This window comes from Sparus aurata, chromosome 24 (genome assembly GCF_900880675.1).
Source record: "Sparus aurata chromosome 24, fSpaAur1.1, whole genome shotgun sequence".
Taxonomy (NCBI): Eukaryota; Metazoa; Chordata; class Actinopteri; order Spariformes; family Sparidae; genus Sparus; species Sparus aurata.
In genome coordinates, this window is record NC_044210.1 from 16,623,401 (window position 1) to 16,645,179 (window position 21,779).

General features: G+C 40.5%; 1 protein-coding gene and 1 long non-coding RNA gene across 4 annotated transcripts in view; both read left to right on the forward strand.

Moving 5' to 3' along the window:
• The window catches only part of LOC115576511 (NLR family CARD domain-containing protein 3-like), a gene marked incomplete at both ends in the record, with an annotated part of 105,287 nt that overhangs the window by 65,151 nt on the left and 18,357 nt on the right, over positions 1-21,779 (forward strand). The window contains 2 exons of the mRNA XM_030409048.1: positions 754-927; positions 4,022-4,068. Of these exons, the coding sequence (XP_030264908.1) occupies positions 754-927; positions 4,022-4,068 (221 nt within the window). The remainder of the gene's footprint in view (positions 1-753; positions 928-4,021; positions 4,069-21,779) is intronic.
• Positions 9,895-12,461, forward strand: LOC115577245 (uncharacterized). 3 transcript variants are annotated; one of them, XR_003983050.1, is made up of 8 exons: positions 9,895-10,341; positions 10,450-10,714; positions 10,795-10,866; positions 10,954-11,078; positions 11,359-11,560; positions 11,788-11,906; positions 12,056-12,183; positions 12,297-12,461. It is a non-coding gene; the product is annotated as an uncharacterized LOC115577245 (long non-coding RNA). The 3 variants fall into 3 exon arrangements; XR_003983049.1 differs by having other exon boundaries at positions 11,359-11,906; XR_003983051.1 differs by lacking the exons at positions 9,895-10,341; positions 10,450-10,714; positions 10,795-10,866; positions 11,359-11,560 and having other exon boundaries at positions 11,060-11,078.

Genomic DNA, 21,779 nt, shown 5'->3' on the forward strand with positions numbered 1-21,779 from the left:
TGAGACAGCTGGAGCAGTTTGCTCATGAGGGGTGGGCCAAAATACCATGGACAAGTTACAGAAATTGCTTGATAACAATTATTTGCCTCAAAAGGTTGTGCAACAAAATATAAGTAAAGGATACTATCGTTTTTGTCCAGGCCAGTTTCATTCGTTTGTCTTTTTAAATGATTCTGTTGAAACACAATTCAAAAGTAATGTCTGTTTTTCAGTACATTTTTATTTAGTATTGCTTTTGTCAGTCTCGATTTATTTTAGTGACCATTGTGGTCATTTATCTTTCTTTAACGTAAGTGTACCAACAATTTTGTGTGTGTGTGTGTGTGTGTGTGTGTGTGTGTATATATATATATATATATATATATATATATATATATATATATATATATATATATATATATGTATGTATGTATGTATGTATGTATGTATGTATGTATATATATATATATATATATATATATATATATATATATATATATATATATACACACACTGTATATAATTTGGTAATCCTCATCTATCAACCTCCATCAGGTCATCATTTTAATGTGTACAATATGTTGGTTCATGACCAAATATTTGCAAAACAACTGAGATTTCCACCAGCTTTATTCTGTGTTTTGTGCTGATTCGTAAATTTGTGAAAACTAAGATGATGAATATAATACATGTTAAACCCTTAAATACAGATGTTCCTTGAATCATCGGAACCCTCAGCTGATCTGTGATGTGTGTTATTTTGTGTGTCTGCAGGCTGTCAGGCTGTCTGATCACAGAGGAAGGCTGTACTTCTCTGGCCTCAGCTCTGGACTCCAACCCCTCCCATCTGAGAGAGCTGGACCTGAGCTACAATCATCCAGGAGACTCAGGAGTGAAGCAGCTATCTGCTCGACTGGAGGATCCAGGCTTGAGACTGGACACTCTCAGGTATGTAGAGTCCTGCTGCAGCCACAGACAGTCAGGGCAAGACTCTGTATCTCGATTGTAGATGGTTCAGTGTTGGGTGATCGGCTTTGTTTACTCCACCTCCAGTTGTTCAGTTCAGATCAGGAGAAAAGGCAGCATAGCTTGAAGCCAAGAGTTACAAGTGAAGATAGGAAGATGAGCAGAGGAGATGAAGATTAGCGGCAAGTAGAGTCTTGGCACAAACACTAAAGTTACACTTCTTTTTCAGACTAGTTTAGTGCCCTTTTAAAATGTGCTTGTCTAATCTCTTGTCCTCTGGATTTGCAGCTGACACTGATTGCAGAGGATTATCAAAACATTAACATTTAATCTCATTTCCACCACGTCTCTGCTGTGTTATAATATGAATGTAATAGTAACAACAGACCCTCTGTGTCAGATGTCTGATCAGAAAATACTGAAACTCAAATTTAAAAAATTTAAAAGATACAAATAAATTTCATCACTTGAATGACTTTGAACTTAAAGTAGTTCTGACATGGATCTATATCAACACTGGAGTAATTACACTCTCTAGATCATCACTGACAGTGTATTTGTCACTCAGTGTGAAATGATTGACCGACTCTAACAACTGTATGTGGCATTAGTTTAAAGTGAACAGAAGATATAAATTAGGCCAATGATGTTAGATGACACAAGGTGCAACATTCCCATCACATTACCATAACAAATGTAATATTGTATCAGTTTTCATAGTAGCACAATTCACGTGAACTCAGTACACGCTAGTACGCATTTTAGTTCATATCTGCTGATGTAAAGGGCAAATACAGATCAGGCCTGTACAATAAAACACAACAACAACAGAGCAGCACTTCCTCACAACATGTGAAAAATATAAACATATTAGAGAAACACATGTTAAACATGTAATAGATTACATGTTAAACATGTAATAGATTACAAAGGGTTTGTTGAGCCAGGAGATGAAGAAACATGAACAGTCCTACTAGGGGAAACCCAAAGAGCTGTGATCCAGCAGCAGTCTATGTTCTGCTGCCACAAACTGAGGGACAGTGAGTGACAGTCAGCTGACAGTTGTTCATGTTATTTAGTGTTGTGCTGTTATTGTCAGCTTTGGTTACAGTTATATCTATGTTGTGTTTTGATCTACTGTACTAGTCTTTACACTACAGTGTTCTTTTTTTGCTTTGGCGACATGTTTGTGTTACATTGTGCCAATAAATATATTTTGGATTTAGAAAATGAAACAAAAGGATAAATGTACACTGTGAATGCAGCCTGAGCCATGCACTGAGAATAAAAAGATGTACTCCAGTGTCTCTGAGCGTACTTCAGCTTATTACCCACCAGGGGGCGACACTGATCCATCACAGACCTGAGAGCACAGACGGAAGCTGTTTCTGTCTCAAACGTTGGTTGATAAATTGAAACCTGTAATGTAGCCGGGCCCTAATCTTGTGTTTGCAGGAACAACAGGTTTACTAATGGATGAAGTGGATCAGGTCCAAAAGTTCATCCTGTCAGAACTTTTGTCAGTCAACCTGTCCAACAAACAAATCTTGCTGCTCATTAAAACACGGAACAATAAGTGACTAAAGGGACAGACACTACGGATCAGTGTAGACAGGTTCTGGGTTTGAAACCTTTTCTAAGTCACCACTTTTGATGACTTGGCTCGTACACTTTTCTCTTCTGTAATGTTTGTAGCTTCTGTTGCCTCCGTGGCCTCTGCTATGTTGCAAATGCGTAACGATGCCAATTCAGAAAGGAGATGGCACAACTCCGAGTAGCTTCCTGTTTCATCACCTGAGTTACGCGAGGCGTGCCATTGGCTGGCTCACTGCTCCCACCGTAGGAGACCAGAACTGTTGCACTGAATGTGTTTTCCTGACGTATGTTCCACTCTACGTCTTTGACTATGAAGTGAAGCAGCTCGCTTCATGCCACAGCGCCTGCATCATAACATAACCAACTAATCCACCATGAAACTGGTCGGCAGCTTTTTTTATTATCTATTTAATGGGTTAGTTGTCGCAGCCCTGAAATCTTCTGCAATTGAATTCAAATTGAACACTGCCCTTCCTTCTGCCCCAGTCCTCAGCAACAAACCTGCCAGGTACAAAGTAGATTGGATGAACGGTTCATTTGAACTTTTAGCTAGCTAGCTAGCTAACGTTAGCTAACATGTCTGGAGACATGTGAACCACAGACAGACAGAAAGAAAGACAGATTCCTGGCTTCATAGTCAGATGTTCCTCTGGTCACATCTGGACACATCATGTTCACCACAGCAGATTTCAGACTAAGAGACATTTTCTGTCATTGTTTCTGCTTTTAATGGCATCAAACATGACATGAAGTTCTCCTCACAGTAACTATTACTGCTGTAATATACATCAGATATCAATCCAGCACCAAACTATAGTAACATGAACATGTCAACACATGAAACCATGAAACTGTTTCTATCACAAACAGCTTCAGTGACACTTGTGAGGTTCTGGAGGGAAACAGTCTGGGAGTCTCTGTCACTTGGTTTTGTGGCAGAGGTCGGGAACCAACGTCCAATGTTTTCTATTTGATTTATTACGTATAAATTGTATTTGTTTCTTTGCACAGTAAAACAAAGCAGCAGAAACACAGCAAGAACAAAAAGCAGACTGTGCAGCTGAGATTCAGAAAAGCCCTCCAAGCTTCAAACAGGAATCGGACCTCAAAAGTTCTGACGTCCAAATCCAAAAGTCCTTTAACATAGAAACATAAGCACAAGTTGACATTGGATCAAACAGCAAGCGTAAGGTCGCCCACAGGAAACAGCAACAACATCCAATAAAATAAAGATGAAGTGATAAATCCAACAGGAGGTTTGTGTGTGTTCTCAGATGTTGTGGTCCTCTTTCACACACACCAACATCCTGTGGCTCACTCTCAGTGTGTGAGGAGAGTGGCAGAGGTGAAGAGGTTCAGGGAGAACAGGGAGAAGCAGCCTGATGGACACAGATTGTGTTTCTGTGTATGAGAGTCATGTCATGTCCATGTTTGCATGCTGAAAGAGGATGTGCTGCTCTGACCCCCCTCCTCCTTTCAGGGTGGAGCCTGCTGGAGTCCGATGGTTGACACCAGGTCTGAGGAAGTGTGAGTGTCTTTTTACTTTCATTCATGAAAACACTGTGACATCACTCATTCACAACTGTGATGTCATCATCACACTGATGACACATTAATAACTGCAGCTGTGTTGTGTCTTTTTCTCTCCATCAGATTCCTGTGAGCTCACAGTCGACACAAACACAGTCAGCAGAGACATCAAACTGTCTGACAACAACAGGAAGATGACAGATGTGAAGGAGGTTCAGTCATATCCTGATCATTCAGAGAGGTTTGAGTCAGTATGTTCTCAGCTGCTGTGTAGAACTGGTCTGACTGGTCGCGGTTACTGGGAGGTCGAGTGGAGAGGAAATGTTTCTATATCAGTGAGTTACAGAAGAATCAGAAGGAGAGGAGACAGTGAAGACTGTGTGTTTGGATGGAATGATCAGTCCTGGAATCTGAGGTGCTTTGATGATGGTCGTTACTCTGTCTGGCACAATAACAGAGGAACAGACATCTCCTCCTCCTTCTCCTCCTCCTCGTCCTCCTCCTCCTCCTCGTCCTCCTCCTCCTCCTCCTCCTCCTCCTCCTCCTCCTCTGGTAGAGTAGCAGTGTATGTGGACTGTCCTGCTGGCACTCTGTCCTTCTACAGAGTCTCCTCTGACTCACTGATCCACCTCCACACCTTCAACACCACATTCACTGAACCTCTTTATCCTGGATTTGGGTTTTTCAGTGTTGGTGCCTCAGTGAGTCTGTGTGGTGTTTAGTGTGCAGAGTCTCCTCCTGTCACAGAAACATTGTCAGTGCTGAACAGTCGAGTCTGTACAGGATCACAGTCACATCAATCTTTCAGCTTCTTGTCATAAATTCATCAGTCAACTTTGTACGAAATGATTCAAACTGATTGAAAAGATTCTTCATTTACATTTTAAACTTCTTCCATTAAATTGTGTAAATTGCGTTGACTTGTACTTTCTGTCATGTGTTGTTTTGAATTCTGGCTCTTGTTCCAATAAAATCCACAACTATTAGTGAAATGTAAGAAAAAGAAAACATTGACTCGTCTGCAGCTTTAATTGTAAAGAATCATTGTGAACAAAGTTGTGAATGGACAGTAAAATCTGATCAAATGTACTCGACACTCCACCTGAAACACTCTGACTTGTTTCATGTGTTTCTAATGATGAAACTAAAAGTTTGATGGTGTTGGTTAACACATGTAATTATGTCTGTAGTGACGTGATAAATTGCACAACATCTGTTCCTTTCTGTGTGATTATTATATGAGAAGAAAACACATTTGAATGACAATCATTGTGTTTCTCTCAGTGTTTTGTGGCTGTTGAAGTCCGGCTGTATTTTCAGGACATTTGTTGGATTTGAATCTGGTCCGTGAAACTAAACAGCTGTGAGAAAAGTCTTTCTCTGTCTGAGCCGGTTGGCTGAAGATGTTTGGAAGTCTGAGAGCCGGATGAAATACTGAAACACTTTCAGAGATCACAAACTAAACTGTCCTGATGAAGCTTTTAAACAAGTGCTGAAGAGATTTGAGCTCATGTTTGATGCTTCTGAACGTTGATGCTCAGAGCAAAGAGTCCAAAACTTGTACAAATTGTTCCTTTTTGTTTAAATCTGACTTTGTTTGTGAAACGATCAGCTGACGAGTTTATAATCAGACTGAAAGATGTCGCACAGCATCACTGAAATGTTTCTCCTTTGCTAAAGTAGCTCAATATAAGAACATCAAATATGTACAATATTAATGAGGTAATAAGACAAATTTTTTCCAATAGAACACTGTTTGATTCTAGAGAGGTGGCAGGGTCCGCCACATATAAACACAGTGAAACAGTATAAAGTTTGTTTATTTAGTTTGTTGATCAGCTGATGAAGATCTTTGTCTGCTTGTTGTTATTTCTTCAACTAAACTACAGACTGCTCCTTTAAACTTTCTTTCCTGGCATCAGAAATCGATGAAGAACAAAACCTTTGACTTGATTTTAGAAAAATATCTGAAACAAGTATTATTCTGTCTGATTGCAGCACAGCGAGCACAACTTAAACTCCTCTTTTTATTTCATTATTCCGACTTGTTTCAGGATAAAAGACGTTTTTTTAAAACAGTTTTTAATATTCTTAAAGCTTAAACATGTTTTCTTTTAGAGAAGGAACAAATAAATAATAAAACCAAAACAGAATGAGTGTAAAAGTTTGCTGAGACATGAATTGATGATGAAATGAAAGCAGGTGGCAGCACAGAATCAGTGGGACTCAGAGATCTTCTGTCCTGACGACTCTCATCAATCTGTATGTGACTCATTTGTTTAACACTCACATTCAATCATTCATTTTCTCTTCATTTCTTTTGTTCAACGCTTTAAGTTCTCACCAAATATGTTCAATGCTTCAACATGTGTGTGAATCAATAAGTCATGTAGTGATTATGGGTCGTTCCAACCAGCCAACTCACCCACAATCCAGAACTTTTCCCGCTTCTCCAGAACACTTCATGTAGAAACTTAAATGAACTGAATGTGATCGTGCAGCTGAACTCCAAATACTTTTTAACTTGTGGATTTTTGAACTTTGACTCTTTAAACTAAATTTCAGGACAAAACAAGTATTTGGATTTTACAAGTTGTCATGAATTGAACCAAAGTTTCAACACAAATGTCTTTAAAAAGAATGTGTGACATGAGCTGGCAGGTCCTGGGTCAGTCGGTGTGGAGCGACCCGTATCTACAGAACATCTAAATATCTTCTTTTACTCTGTCGTTTACTGATGTTCTGAAAATAACACACGTGTCATACTTTCCATACGACTTAAGTTTTTATATTTAAACACTTTCACCTGAAAAACATTCAGGACGTAAAATCAAACGTCTCTGAAGCTTTATTTAACAAGATGTGTGTCACTCACATCTTGATGTTTCTGGTTGTTTTATGTGTTTTTATAATGATGAGAAGAAAAAAAAAAAACCTGTGATCGTGTTCATGAACACATCTGATGGTTTCCATGGTGACATAATAAACAGATGGATGTAAAAACAGGTTGTTTATCAGGATGTTTTATTACAGAAACAGAATATTAACAGCTGATTAGAATACAAAACAAACAAACAAGTCTGTATTATTATGTATATATTCATTAAACTGTCTCATTGTGCTGACGTGGTGTTTTTCTACTGTTAACTTCATGTTATTTATTGTTTGAAGTGTTTTTTACCGTTCTGACAACAGATGTGACACGTTAAACCAGAGTTTGATCACTTTTACTTAGAAAATACTCAGGATGGAAGAATGAAAGAGGTGGAAACCTTTTAGAAACAGGTGAGCATCATCAAAGATTGTATAGTCTGAGGGTCTCAGCAGGAAGTAGACGGAGCCGGAATGATCTCCTCTGTCAGTAGAAACACCTGGTTTCACCTTTTAGAAACAGGTGAGCATCATCAAAGATCGTCTAGAGTCTAGATGATCTTTGATGATGCTCACCTGTTTCTAAAAGGTTTCCATCTTTTCCCAGAGATGATAAAGAGCTCTGTGAGGAGCTGTTGTCTGTAACACCACTGAGACACATCGAGAGGAGAGGACATATATGCAGCAATAAAGGAGATGTTGAGACAGAGAGGTGTCGATCTGAACCAGGTGGTCTCATCACCACAGATGGAGCCCCTGCCATGGTGGGAAGAGAGAAGACGACCCTGATCTCAGAGCTCACCACCGTCTCATCCATCACACTGTTCTGTGCACTGAAGTCATGAACAAGAGCAGCTCAAGAGTCAGACAGCAACACAGATTTCACTGTTTCTGCAAGATGAGCACAACATCGGTTGCTGTGTTGGCTGACATCACATCACACCTTCATGAGCTCAAGTTAAAGCTGCAGGACCGGAAACATTCAGTGGTTCATTGGATGAAAGCTGCTGGATGTTTCCACAGGAAGCTGCACATTTTCACAGCAGATGTTGAAGGAGAGTGAACACACTTCCCAAAGCTGCAGAACACACTCAGTCTGAGAGAGATGTTCCTCCCCGTGTTGACTTCATACACAAGCTGAGTGGAAACTTCAGTAAAAGCTTTGACAGCTTCAGCCTCGGGCAGCAGCTCCTCCTGCTGACCCACAATCCTCTCCTCATCACAGAACTTTTCAAAGGAGGTGACACAGACGTTGAGGTGGGCTCATGTGGGATCTCTGCAGCTGGAGCTCATTGATCTGTGAGGAAGTGATGCATGAAGAGCATTTAGAGGCCACTGACCTGCTGCTTTCTGGCTGCTGCACACTGTTTTCATGGTCTAACCAAAGCAGCACTGCACACCTGGACCACGTTTGGACCCACTGACGGCTGTGAGTCGGCTTTTTCCACCGTCAACAACATGAAGAACAAGTGTGGTTCCAGGCTCACAGGTGAACACCTACAGATCTGCATGAGAACGGCAGCGACTCCATTCAGCCAAGATTGAAATCAGTGGCAGGACCATCACATGCCCATTCCTCTCAGGAAGACAAGTCAAAGAAAAGAAGCAGATATTCAAAGAGAAAAGGCTGTTTGCACTTTTTATTGACTGTTTTCTGAATATGTTGACGTGTTTTCACTTGAAATGTCTAATTGAAGCGTAAAAAAGATTATTCTGAGCTCTGTTTTCATCTCTTATAGCTTTTATACTGAGGCCTCTGTTTTCTTTTACTTGAAATAAAGGCCTTAAATTAATTCACCTGGGACGACTTTTATTTCTGGTAAAATATCTGGTTGATGACTGTACAAGTGTTGAACATTGAATGTGGGGAAGACTGTAAGACACAAGCTGGACTTTGTGAGGTTCAGACCTTTTACTGGGAGGAAATTTTAGTAACTTTAAAATCTTTGATTGATTGATTGAATCAATGAATTGAGGCATTGGAACTAGATTTGTTCAAAGAGAATCAAACTCCCCCACAGAAATGGTACATTCCGGGGGTGGGGCCACTGCAGTGCACCTGATCAGCCACCTGTAGCCTATAAAGCTGAGCTGCTGCCACACAGACGGTCTTTTGTTCCTCAGTGTGACATGTGTAGTGATGTGTCTTCTGTGTCGAGTAGTCCAGGAAGAGATTTCAGGGAATGTTTTGTGGTTTTGGCGTTCAATTTGACATTTAAGGGGCAACAAAATGCAATGGAGGTCCCCCGTTACCTCACATTTTGTGTAGTTTCTGTTTTTTCTTTGCGATCTATTCAGGTGTCATTTGACTTTACGATGGAACCTGCAAGAAAGAAAAGATTTTCCCTGTCTGGGAACAATTTGAGCAGATCTCCCATAATAATGTATACACATAGTAATTACTAGTGTAATATAAATGTGGCAACACAGCATATCCCTTGTTCTGATTTCTTTCTTCTCATGTCTGGTATTTTAAAAGGTGAAGTGTCTGTGTTCCAAAGAACTTGGATACAACAACACCTCCTCTATGCTGAGGCATTATAGGGCCTTACATGGGAACAAGGAGACCAACCAAGGTGGACCAAGCTCAGGTAAGACATTTTAGGATGCAATGATAAGACAGCATACAAACATACAACTACAGCATTAATTTATACTTTAAATGTGACTAATTAATGACATCTGTAATTGAATACTGCATTTTTTTGTCATTAGGAGGGAAGACTGATGTGGATGAGGCATGGTCACCATGGTTACTGAGGATTCCCAGCCCTTCACTAATGTGGAGGACAAATGGTTCAGAAAGCTTGTGAAAGCTTTGAACTCTACCCATGTTCTCCCCACAAGGCAGGTGCTTATGTGAGCACATGAAGCATTTTTCCCCATTTCCTAATATTTGCCATTACAAGAATGTTCTCTTTTCTTTAGACTTTGAAAGGTGTGGTGGAGGACAGATATAAGGAATCCAAGGACAAAGCCAAAGTCCTTGTGTCCCAGGCATCTGCAGTCAACCTGACTTCAGATATGTGGACCTCAGTTAATACTGATGCGTATCTGGCTGTGATTTGCTATTTTGTAGATGCAAGCACCTCATTACAATCTGTTGTTTTGGGGGTGTTGCATTTCCCTGAGGCCCACACTGTCGAGGATCTGGCTAGGATGAAAGCAGCACTTTTGTCAGAGTGGAGAATCACCCACAAAGTCACGTGCCTCGTGACTGATGGTGCAGCAAATAGGAGTTCTTGTGCCAAGGAGCTCCGTTTGCATCACACAATTCGTGTGGCACATATGTTAAATCTATTGATTAAAAAGGCTCTTGGACAAAACACTGTGCTGTCTGACATCAGGGTAAAAGCAAGAAAGATGGTGGGCTATTTCAAGAGCAGCACCACTGCAAAGGTGAGTTCCTTTATTTCATTGCAATATTCTAAATCACTCTGTTTTGTTTAAGTCTCTGCTGCAGTAGTGACACTTGAATTAATCACTTTTTGTTGGCAAATTTTATAGGAGAGGCTGACAAAGGTTCAGGAGCAAATGGGACGGCCTTCTCTAAAGCTCATTCAAGAGGTGGAAACACGTTGGAACACATATGCTCCAGCTCGTTCACAAACTAAGGGAACCTGTAGGAGCGGCTCTGGCAGGTCTACGTATGGACATTGTCCCACTGACAACAGAACAGCACGACATCATTGCAGAATCTCTGAAAGTGCTGTCCCGCTTCAACGATGCCACAGTGGAGCTGTCAGAGGAGAAGAGGGTGTCGGGATCAAAAGTAATTCCCGTCATCATCATCAAATTGTGTTATTGTAGGCCTCTTTAGTCACTTACAGCCTGTTTCTCTGTCCTCAATAGCAACTGTGGCATCGGTTGGACGCCACAGTTGTGCAGAAGAGGACCACAAACGTCACAGCTGATGCAACAGAGGTCCAAAAATACCTTCAACCATCATTCTATCAGAAAAACAGACATTATGACTATATTATATTTATTGGCATTATCATTTAAACACAGTTCAAGTCAAAGCTTCTTGCACCAAAGCTGTGAAGCTTCGGCCCAAGTGTGAACCAACTGGATGGAAAGCTTCAATGCTTCATGAAGCTTCATCTCGCCATCACTAGGCGTGCGTACCTGCTCAGGTGAATGATGTCATGACTTGGTGTTGGTGACGTGATGCTACTTTAGGTTTGGACACATTCTGGGAGCTGCTGTTGGGTTCTGGATCACATGTGTTGGGCTGTTGGTCCACTGGGTCTCTATTTAATGATCACTATGGTTGACTGTCACTTCTGATGCACTTATGGTGTTGCTGAAGAGCACTTTGGTGAAATCAAAGGAGAATTTACAATTATGGATTTTCGTTTGTAAAGTCACCAGTCTGAGTTTGTTACTAATTATTTCTGTTTGTTTCTTTTATAGGAGACCACTCCTACTGAACTGTGTCCAAATCATCACGCTCAATCTTCAATAAAATAACTGAACAGAATCTGAAATCCTGAACTTCTGATTCTAACGATCATCTCTGGTGGTTAGTTTATCTGCACAGGCAACAGTTTTTCAGGAGAGCTGAAGTCAGCCGATCCTCCGTCACAACATTTGAGTCAACACAACAGGCTGAGGGGTAAATGACTTCAGAACCAGCTGACAGATGATCCAGTCTGATTTAAATGTACTTTTAATGTTTCCACAATAACAACTTCCATGTTACAGTTTCTGAATGATGAAAAGGCCAGGAGGATTAATGTACAGACGGACAGCAGCAGTCCAGGGACAATTCTAATAGAAATGTAGAAACAGGTGACAGAGGAGCACAACAGTTCAGGGAGTTGCTCCTCTTTGTCCTCACAGAACCTCAGATGAGCTGATTTCTTCTTCTGGTCCTGTGTGCTGGTGAACCTCTGGTCCAGCAGCTTCTTGCTGTAGTAGATCTGCCAGGCGTGCAGCTGCACAGCGATAACCATCAGCAGGTACGTGGGACACCAGGCTCAGCTGGCTGACTGTCACCTGAGAATGAAAAGACAACAGTCACAACAAGTAGAAAATAAACAGTTTGAAGGTTTGTGTCAGTTTCTACAGCCTGTAGTGTTTCTGTCTGATTCTGTCTGCATTTGATTAGTTTCAGACGTTCAGCAGAAACACAGCCCTGCACGATGAGAAGAGGGGCGGACCCCGGGACCAGAACTTTAATACCAGCTGCTGTCCAGCTGACGAGGCCTGAAGGACTCGCTGGTGAAAAGGTAGCAGGTGAGAACAGATGAGGTGTTTGTAAACCGTCCTGTAATGAGGAACTAAGTTTGTTATCTGTCAGATTCTTGTTGCTAACAGGAAACTTTAACTTTTGTTTCTTCTTCTTCCAGGTGCGTCAGATCCTGAGAGGGAACTCACCGTTATGTCTTTTACACCAAATAACTTCCATACACATTAAAACAAAATCAACATTTAAACATGCTTGCAAAATGTAGAATATGTCTAGAAGATAACACAGCAGCCTTTCACAATAAAATGTAGTTCAGCTGTTTGAACCCCTCGTCTTCTACATGAACTGAGACCAAGATGAAGAAAAGTCTGTTTTCTTTGTTCACTTTCAACATGTCAACTATTAATGCATTTCCAAGTATAATACAATGTTATACTTGAAAATGCATTAATAGATACTTTAAATCATTGTAACAAAAGGGGAAGAGAGATTTTATAATTATTTGTTCATTCCTGTGATAAATTCCTGTGTCCGAGGTTTAAATGTTCTTTTTTTTTTAACATCATAGACGAAAGACCCCAAACTTTATTTCATTTTGTTTTTTTAATGAAAGTTTTAAGCAGCTGCTTCATCTTCATGATGTTCACTTTGGGATGATGAGTCTGTAAATCCACTTAGAAATGCTTTTAAAAGAAGTTCATGTGCAGAACTTACCTCAGAAACTTGACATTTTTAAGTTTCCATCAGTATGAAAGTAATCCGGTGACAGTAGCGTGTATATCCACAGGCACACTGCAAACAGGAAGTTCTGATAACTAATTCAGCAAAGTTTAATTGAGCTCCTGAGATGTTCTGTGGACTACGACACTTCACCTGACTCTCCATCAGCACAGAGCTGAAAAGACGAGGACTGAATTCCTATTTTCAGTTGAATTTACCCTTTAATATCTGACAGCAGCTCTGGGTAGATACAGATGAGGATCATTTTAAACTCAGAAAAATAAGAACATGAACAAAAAGGAGAAAAATTAAAGCTTTCAACCCCCCTGATGATAATTCATGGAGCACTTTCTGAATCAAATCACACATAAAAAGAAAATGTAAACGAGCACAGTGACAGAAAACAGTGAAACAGGTCAAAGACATTTATTAAAGTATGTTTCTGTATCTTCTGGTGCTTCTCCTCTGCTCTGCTGCTCTTTAGCTCCCTCTTGTGGTGAATCTCGTGTCCTGCGCTCTCAGTCTGACAGCTCTGACACTTCATCCAGCCCTGAACTGATCTTATAACAAAGCTGCTTTATATTCAACATGACTAAGAAGTAGCTCATATTACAGTAGTTACTGTTTAATGTAGGCTGGTGCAAACTTAGGATTTGTCATAGCTGTTTCACAAAGTCTATAAAGTTTCTTATAAACAGACGATTTGTTAAGGGAGTCTGGTTATATTGTATTTATAATCCTTGCCGAATTAACAAGTAGGTCCAGATAGTTAGGAATATGTGGAGAAAGCATTTTAAAACATTTGTTGTTTTTCTTTAATTTAATTCTGCTTCCATCTCGTGCTTCTTTGCTGCCATGTAAAAAGGTGGAAACCAGGTGAGCATCATCACAGATTGTATAGTCTGAGGGTTTTCTGTTCCAGTGTGATAAAAACACATTTGTTTTTTATCACAGCAGCATCACACAGACAAATATATTCAAGGATATTCATTGAAAATGTGCCGTATTTAATGATGAATGATGTCCACATCAGCTGTGAAAACATTCTGCCAAGACTTCTGATGTGATCTTTACTTTTCTTTACTTCCACACTGAATATTCAGCATTATTTCACATCAGTAACAGTTTGGCTGTGGAAGAAGAAACGCCTTGTTTCAGCTCAGTGTCTTCTCTTTGTCTCACAGGACACTCAGATGAACAACCAACACATTCTACTCTTGATTGGAACTTCAATACCCAGAAATCCCCTGTGGTGACGTCACTAACAGTGTGAACATGTCAACCCCCAGACTCCCTTATGAAATCTCTCCATTTAGTGAGTTTTTGAGTTAGGAGACACTTTATAACCTCCTGAAACGCTGTTTGTGACTGATTCTTCATTATTTGGGCCTTCTTGTAAATTCGGCATGTGTTAGCTCGTTGTGGGTCGTGCTGCAGCCCCCTCAGTCTAACAGGAAGACTCCCAGTCAGTCACACGCCTCTCTGGCTGTTTCCTCCTCACAGTTTACTTTCACTTTCTCTGACAGTTGTGTTGCAGATAGTTTTCTCCGTCTGAACCTCCAGCTGAAGGTAATGTAATGAATCTGACATGTTCGACTCGCTAACACAAGCTCTACTTTTCATTGTTACACCGGAAACAGCACAAAAAGTGAAGCTCGGTTGTTTATTTCTCGACGAACTCGTTTCCGCCATTTTGTGCCGATACCTGCTTACTCACTGAAACACAGCCAACACAGACTGACGACAGTTTAACTACCTTGGTTAAACATCTTTGAGTATTTAGAGTTTCACTGTAGAAGCTTAACTTCTTATCATTATTCATATTATTACTCCGCGGTGTGTTACGTCATGTGACCTCAGACCTCAGTTACGTTACACAGGTGAGGCACACTCGCAACCATAAAGTAAACAAGTGTTATGTTCGTGACATAGGTCTATATTATATATTATATATATTATATTATATTGTTGAGCTTGTAACATATTTAGTAGTCACACATGAGGTTAAACTCAGATCGCTGCTCTTTGTATCAGAGTAAGATGACGAGCAGAATCTGTAAAAGATTCACTACATAAAAAACATGTTGGAAAACTCTTTTCTTACAAGCATTAATATTTTATTGATCACATATATATAAATATGTATAACATATTTTCACATAAACAAGAAATATTTTTTAGGCTCGATGTCGAGACATTTTTCTCTCTGAACTCAAAACAAATGCAGTTAATTCATCACATGCAGGTAAAATCATGTTAGATGTAATAACAGAAGCACACTAGCAAAGTATTGGTTGTCTATAAACAATAATAATAATAATAAAACATCAGTGTCTTTATTTTTCTTGATGTTCTTCTGACATTAAATACATTCAAGTATATCAGTTTTTCTTGATGTTCTTCTGACATTAAATACATTCAAGTGAAATCTTTATGAACAAACTCGGACAGTTAATATGTTAATAAATAGAAACTATTAGTGTTTTAAATGATTATTATCAACAGAGGTGGATTGAAACTTAGTACATTTACTCAAATACTGTATTTAGGCTCTAATATTTCTTTTTATGCAACTTTATATTTCTACTCCACGACATATTAAATCTAAATATTTGTCTGACAGACTTTAATTCATAGTTAGTTTTCAGTTTCTCCCTCCTGTCCTGCCAAGTGAAGACTCTGTGCTGTTTGGTCTTTAAGATGTCAAAAGTTGTGGAGAACACTTGACAGTTTCTTAGAGCCAAACGTTGTTTAGAATAATAATTTCATTGGTGTGTGTGTGTTGCTGTGTAATCTTTGCTTCACACCTCTTGAATTTAGTCCATTAAACCACTGACCAATCAGGAGCTGCGCTGTGTAATTCTGCAGCTCATCTTAGTTTTTAACATTTTCATTTTATTTGTTGAATGTTTCAAACATTTTGTCCTTTCTCTCTTTTTCAAAGGTCACTTTATACTTCTTGTTGTGAAATAATTGATTTATGTTTAAATGTTCATGGTTGAAATGAATAATAGTCAATTAATGTTCAGTTGATGTGCAGATGAATGATTTGTGTTTCCTCTCCAGATGAAAGTGTGTGTGAGTTGAGCAGCATGAATCAGTGTGAGGACAGAGAGGAGGGAGGCCCTCCCTCTAAAACCACTGGACCTGGACCTGGACCTGAACCTGGACCTGGACCTGGACCTGAGCCCAGCTGTGTGTCCTTCAAGAGTGACGAGTCAAATGATCTTTTCATTGATTTTAAAGGACAACCAGCTCCTGCTGTAAAGAGGTGAGCTGTTAATAACATTAATATGTGACTGAATCATGTTTTAATTGTGGAGAAAGATGTTTTTTGAAACCTGATGTTTATTTTCAGCTTCGTTCTTCTTCACTTAAATGTATCTTCTCACTTTAGAAAGCTGCCCAATAGAACCAGTCTTCAACTCTTCATTTCACTTTATTGAATTAGTTTGGTCCAATATTCTCTGAAGGTTTATTCCTGATGTTTTCCACTATTTTATGGACAGAAGCTTCTGTGTCTGAAGACTAAAAAGTAAATTAACATCTCTGGTGGTCTTCTTCTCTGTCCAACAGGAGACCAGCCTCTACTGGACCTGAACCTGGACCTGGACCTGAGCCCACCTGTGTTTCCTTCAAGAGTGACGGGTCAAAGGATGCAGACATTGATTTCAAACAAGAGCATCCCTCAGACAGACAGTAAGTTGTTGTCATGTTGCTCTCTGTTAATGTTTGTCCTCATTAAATCCAGTCTGACCAGTTGTCCTGATGGTCTTCATGTTCTCAGAGTGATGATGGAGGTCAGAGCAGGATTAGTATTAAAGGACAGGTTCACATTTCTTCATGTCCGTCCCTCAACAACTCTGACAGGACAGTGTTCCTCCTTTGACAAACAGCAGTGACTCACCTCCTGCTGAAATCTGAGTCCTGCTGCTGAGGAGAGGAAGGGCTGTGTGTTATATCTGATGTTACAAGGGCCCGACCCAACTGGACTTCATGGGGCCGGTACCAAAACCCATATGAAGGAATAAAAAACTGTGATAACGGATACAACAGCCAATTAGATATAAAATATATAAAAACAAATAACCTATTTTCTGATCTCTTAAAGATAGTTCGGACACTTGAGGAAAAGTTATGAAGGCAGAACATTTTACTGTTTTACAATATTTATTAGATATCCAAAATAATAAAGTGTTACAAATGTCTAAAGTTACGTGGAGCATTTTTAAACTCAGACATAAGTACTACAAGTCATGTCTACATGAACATAGCTTATTTTTAAAAACTATGAATTCATTATTATCTTTATAATAAGGTCATTGTGTCGTTAATCTCCATAAAGCAACACACAAAATAGTCAAAATCAAGTTTGTACGACAGTCGGATTCAAATTTATTGCAGAAACAATTTAAACGAAAACAAAAAGACATAATGAATCATATTTTCATTCTCCAATGTTGGATTCTAGATTGAATACAAGTTTATTGAGACTCTTCACCAATTTGCACTGGACAGCTAGCATTCAGCTAGCTTGTGTTAGCTGTGTGTTGCTGTCCACAGTATTAAACAGGTCAAAAGCTGGAGGGACTAAACCAGACAAGCTGCTGAACCAACCCAGTAAACTGACTGACTGTTGATTCACAGTGGGATCAGCAGTACGACCAACACCTTGATGTCAGAGGAAACCATCTGATTCAATGATGTCGTCAACACTTTAACTCAAAGGACCTTGTGTTTGTCTCTGAGTGGACAGACACAATGTGACTGATTCTTCATGATTCCTCCACAGAGTCGACCAGGAGAGCTCAGAGGTTCCCAGAGGTCCGTCTGTCCAGCAGCATCAGACACACCTGGACTCCATATTTATGGTCTGTACATGAACAACAACTATTTTTACATCCAGTCTGTTCACAATAATCTCCATGCTGCACTTTACAGACCAGTGGTGAATCTGTCCAACATGGATCTGATGTTAAATGTTGTCATTCACATAATATTCTGTTTCAGCTGCTGGAGGAGAACATTGTCACTTTTGTGAAGAACGAGCTGAAGAAGGTCCAGAAGGTTCTGAGTTCAGATTACCCAGAATGCTCAGAGAGTCAGAGGGAGGATGAGGAGGTTTTGGACGGTGAGGATGAAGAGCAGAGGAGGAGCAGCAGAGAGGCATTTCTGAAGATCACACTTCACTTCATGAGGAGAATGAAGCAGGAGGAGCTGGCTGAGCGTCTGCAGAGCAGTAAGAGGATTTCTCTAAAGATTTAACATCAATGAGACAATGAGACAATTTGTCTGAACAGAGGGAGGAAAAACATGGAAAACATGTTTATATATGCTACTTAAGGGGAAGAAAATTGTTGTATTCTCTTTATAGATAACTTGATCTTTTTGTTGTGTGTTCATTTAGAACATCTTGCTGCAGTTTGTCAGCGTAAACTTAAATCTAACCTTCAGAAGAAGTTCCAGTGTGTGTTTGAGGGGATCGCTAAAGCAGGAAACCCAACCCTTCTGAATCAGATCTACACAGAGCTCTACATCACAGAGGGAGGGACTGCAGAGGTCAATGATGAACATGAGGTCAGACAGATTGAAACAGCATCCAGGAAACCACACAGACCAGAAACAACAGTCAGACAAGAAGACATCTTTAAAGCCTCACCTGGAAGAGATGAACCAATCAGAACAGTGATGACAAAGGGAGTGGCTGGCATCGGGAAAACAGTCTTAACACAGAAGTTCACTCTGGACTGGGCTGAAGACAAAGACAACCAGGACATACAGTTCACATTTCCATTCACTTTCAGAGAGCTGAATGTGCTGAAAGAGAAAAAGTTCAGCTTGGTGGAACTTGTTCATCACTTCTTCACTGAAACCAAAGAAATCTGCAGCTTTGAGGAGTTCCAGGTTGTGTTCATCTTTGATGGTCTGGATGAGTGTCGACTTCCTCTGGACTTCCACAACACTGAGATCCTGACTGATGTTAGAGAGTCCACCTCAGTGGATGTGCTGCTGACAAACCTCATCAGGGGGAAACTGCTTCCCTCTGCTCGCCTCTGGATAACCACACGACCAGCAGCAGCCAATCAGATCCCTCCTGGGTGTGTTGACATGGTGACAGAGGTCAGAGGGTTCACTGACCCACAGAAGGAGGAGTACTTCAGGAAGAGATTCAGAGATTCAGAGCAGGCCAGCAGAATCATCTCCCACATCAAGACATCAAGGAGCGTCCACATCATGTGCCACATCCCAGTCTTCTGCTGGATCACTGCTACAGTTCTGGAGGATGTGTTGAAGACCAGAGAGGGAGGAGAGCTGCCCAAGACCCTGACTGAGATGTACATCCACTTCCTGGTGGTTCAGTCCAAAGTGAAGAACGTCAAGTATGATGGAGGAGCTGAGACAGATTCACACTGGACTCCAGAGAGCAGGAAGATGATTGAGTCTCTGGGAAAACTGGCTTTTGATCAGCTGCAGAAAGGAAACCTGATCTTCTATGAATCAGACCTGACAGAGTGTGGCATCGATATCAGAGCAGCCTCAGTGTACTCAGGAGTGTTCACACAGATCTTTAAAGAGGAGAGAGGACTGTACCAGGACAAGGTGTTCTGCTTCATCCATCTGAGTGTTCAGGAGTTTCTGGCTGCTCTTCATGTCCATCTGACATTCATCAACTCTAGAGTCAATCTGCCAGTAGAAGAAAAGCAGTCAACATCCCGGTGGTCTAAACTATTTAGATACAAACCTGACCCAACACATCTCATCAACTCCCAGGAGTCTGAAGCAAGAAAAAACGAAGTTGCATTGACACAGTACCTCCAGAGTTTTGTTGATGAGGCCTTACAGAGTCCAAATGGACACCTGGACTTGTTCCTCCGCTTCCTACTCGGTCTTTCACTGCAGACCAGTCAGACTCTCCTGACAGGCGTGCTGACACAGACAGGAAGTAGCTCACAGACCAATCAGAAAACAGTCCAGTACATCAAGGAGAAGATCAGTGAGAATCTGTCTCCTGAGAGAAGCATCAATCTGTTCCACTGTCTGAATGAACTGAACGATCGTTCTCTAGTGGAGGAGATCCAACAGTACCTGAGATCAGGACGTCTCTCCACAGATAAACTGTCTCCTGCTCAGTGGTCAGCTCTGGTCTTCATCTTACTGTCATCAGAAAAAGATCTGGACGTGTTTGACCTGAAGAAATACTCTGCTTCAGAGGAGGCTCTTCTGAGGCTGCTGCCAGTGGTCAAAGCCTCCCACAAAGCTCTGTAAGTGTGGAGAAGTTTCTTTAGAATGCAGTAAATGTGCTGTTATTGACCCAAATACAAATAATTTTCTTGTTCTGTTCATTATTCTTTATCCAGACTGAGTGGCTGTAACCTCTCAGAGAGAAGCTGTGAAGCTCTGTCCTCAGTTCTCAGCTGCCAGTCCTCTAGTCTGAGAGAACTGGACCTGAGTAACAACAACCTGCAGGATTCAGGAGTGAAGCTACTTTCTGCTGAACTGAAGAGTCCACACTGTGTCCTTGAAACTCTCAGGTCAGGATTCTTTATATTATGTCATTAGATCATGTAACTTTACAATTTGAGCAGGTCTTGTGGGCCGCCATCTGTCTCAACTGGTTGTGTTGAGACAGAGAAACCATTCACACTGCCTCTTCAAGGCAGGAATCTTGCATCGATATTCCACCTCACTGTAGGTGTGAAAGTTACAAAGGTGGAATGGGGGAACAGTTTCATTCCACTTCTGATCCTCCTACTGAGGTAGTAACAGAGCCACAGAGGTGAGACAACATCTGTGTGGACAGGAGTGTGATGTTCTGATAGTGTTCACAGTCTGACAACTTAACAGATCCTTCACTCATCAAAGTAACCACAAAAAAAAACAATGACACCCCTAACCTATAATATATATATATTAAGATATATGCTTTCCTCAGGATGAACTGTAATTACTTTTCTTGCCATCATCAGGTCATCATTTTAATCTGTACAATATGTTGGTTCATGGCCAATTATTTGCAAAACTAATGTTATTTCCATCAGTTTCAGTTATACTCAGTGTTTTATTTTAATTTTTATTTATCTTGTTTATTTCGGGCATGTCAATTCATAAGCATCACAATTCATCATTGTTCAAATAATACAACACACATGGCCGAAAGGGAAAAGCGGGAGAAGCCAAAGCTTATCAAGTCCCGCCCCCATTACCCACAGGATAAAATCTTCATCCTGATCTTTTCTTGTCTTTTGCAATTTACTTTTTTCATTTCTTCTCTTTTTTTCTTTTGTTATGACCTTTGACAAAACATATTACAGCATTAGCATACAGAGCTGAATTCAAGCTCTAGACAGTACATACAGATTACATGTGTGTCTGCACATGTGTCCATATTAGTCCATCATGAGTGAACAACAGTCTCATCTTATGGCCTCATCTTATGGCCAGGCTTGCCAAAAAGTCAGAATGTCCAATTGATAGAGAGCAAAAGTCCAGTGTATTTATTATTTGTTGAGATGGTGTTGGGATGGTGTAAGAGCCCCTTTAATGCATTTTTATATTATTTCATCAGTCTCCTCTGCAGCTTTTATCGCTGCTAGCTTCGCCATGTCCTCCCGATTGGTGGCTACATCAACTCGCATCTGTATCACGAAGTCGCGGATTGTTGAGATGTCAGAGCGTATCCCGACCACAGCACTCCGAGTATTTGCGTTGTCCGCCCTCGCACTGGTCTGCTCAGTAGCGATCTTTCTCATTTTCCAATATTGCATTAAGATTCCAAATCCCAAAGCGATCGTTCCAATTGTCATGAACGTAAACATGTACACGTCCTCGACATCTTCCACATCCAGTGCGGCAAGGCAGAGGACTCTCCAATTTTCCCAACCATCCATAACGTAGCCGGACATAAAGGTCCCGTCCGGGCATG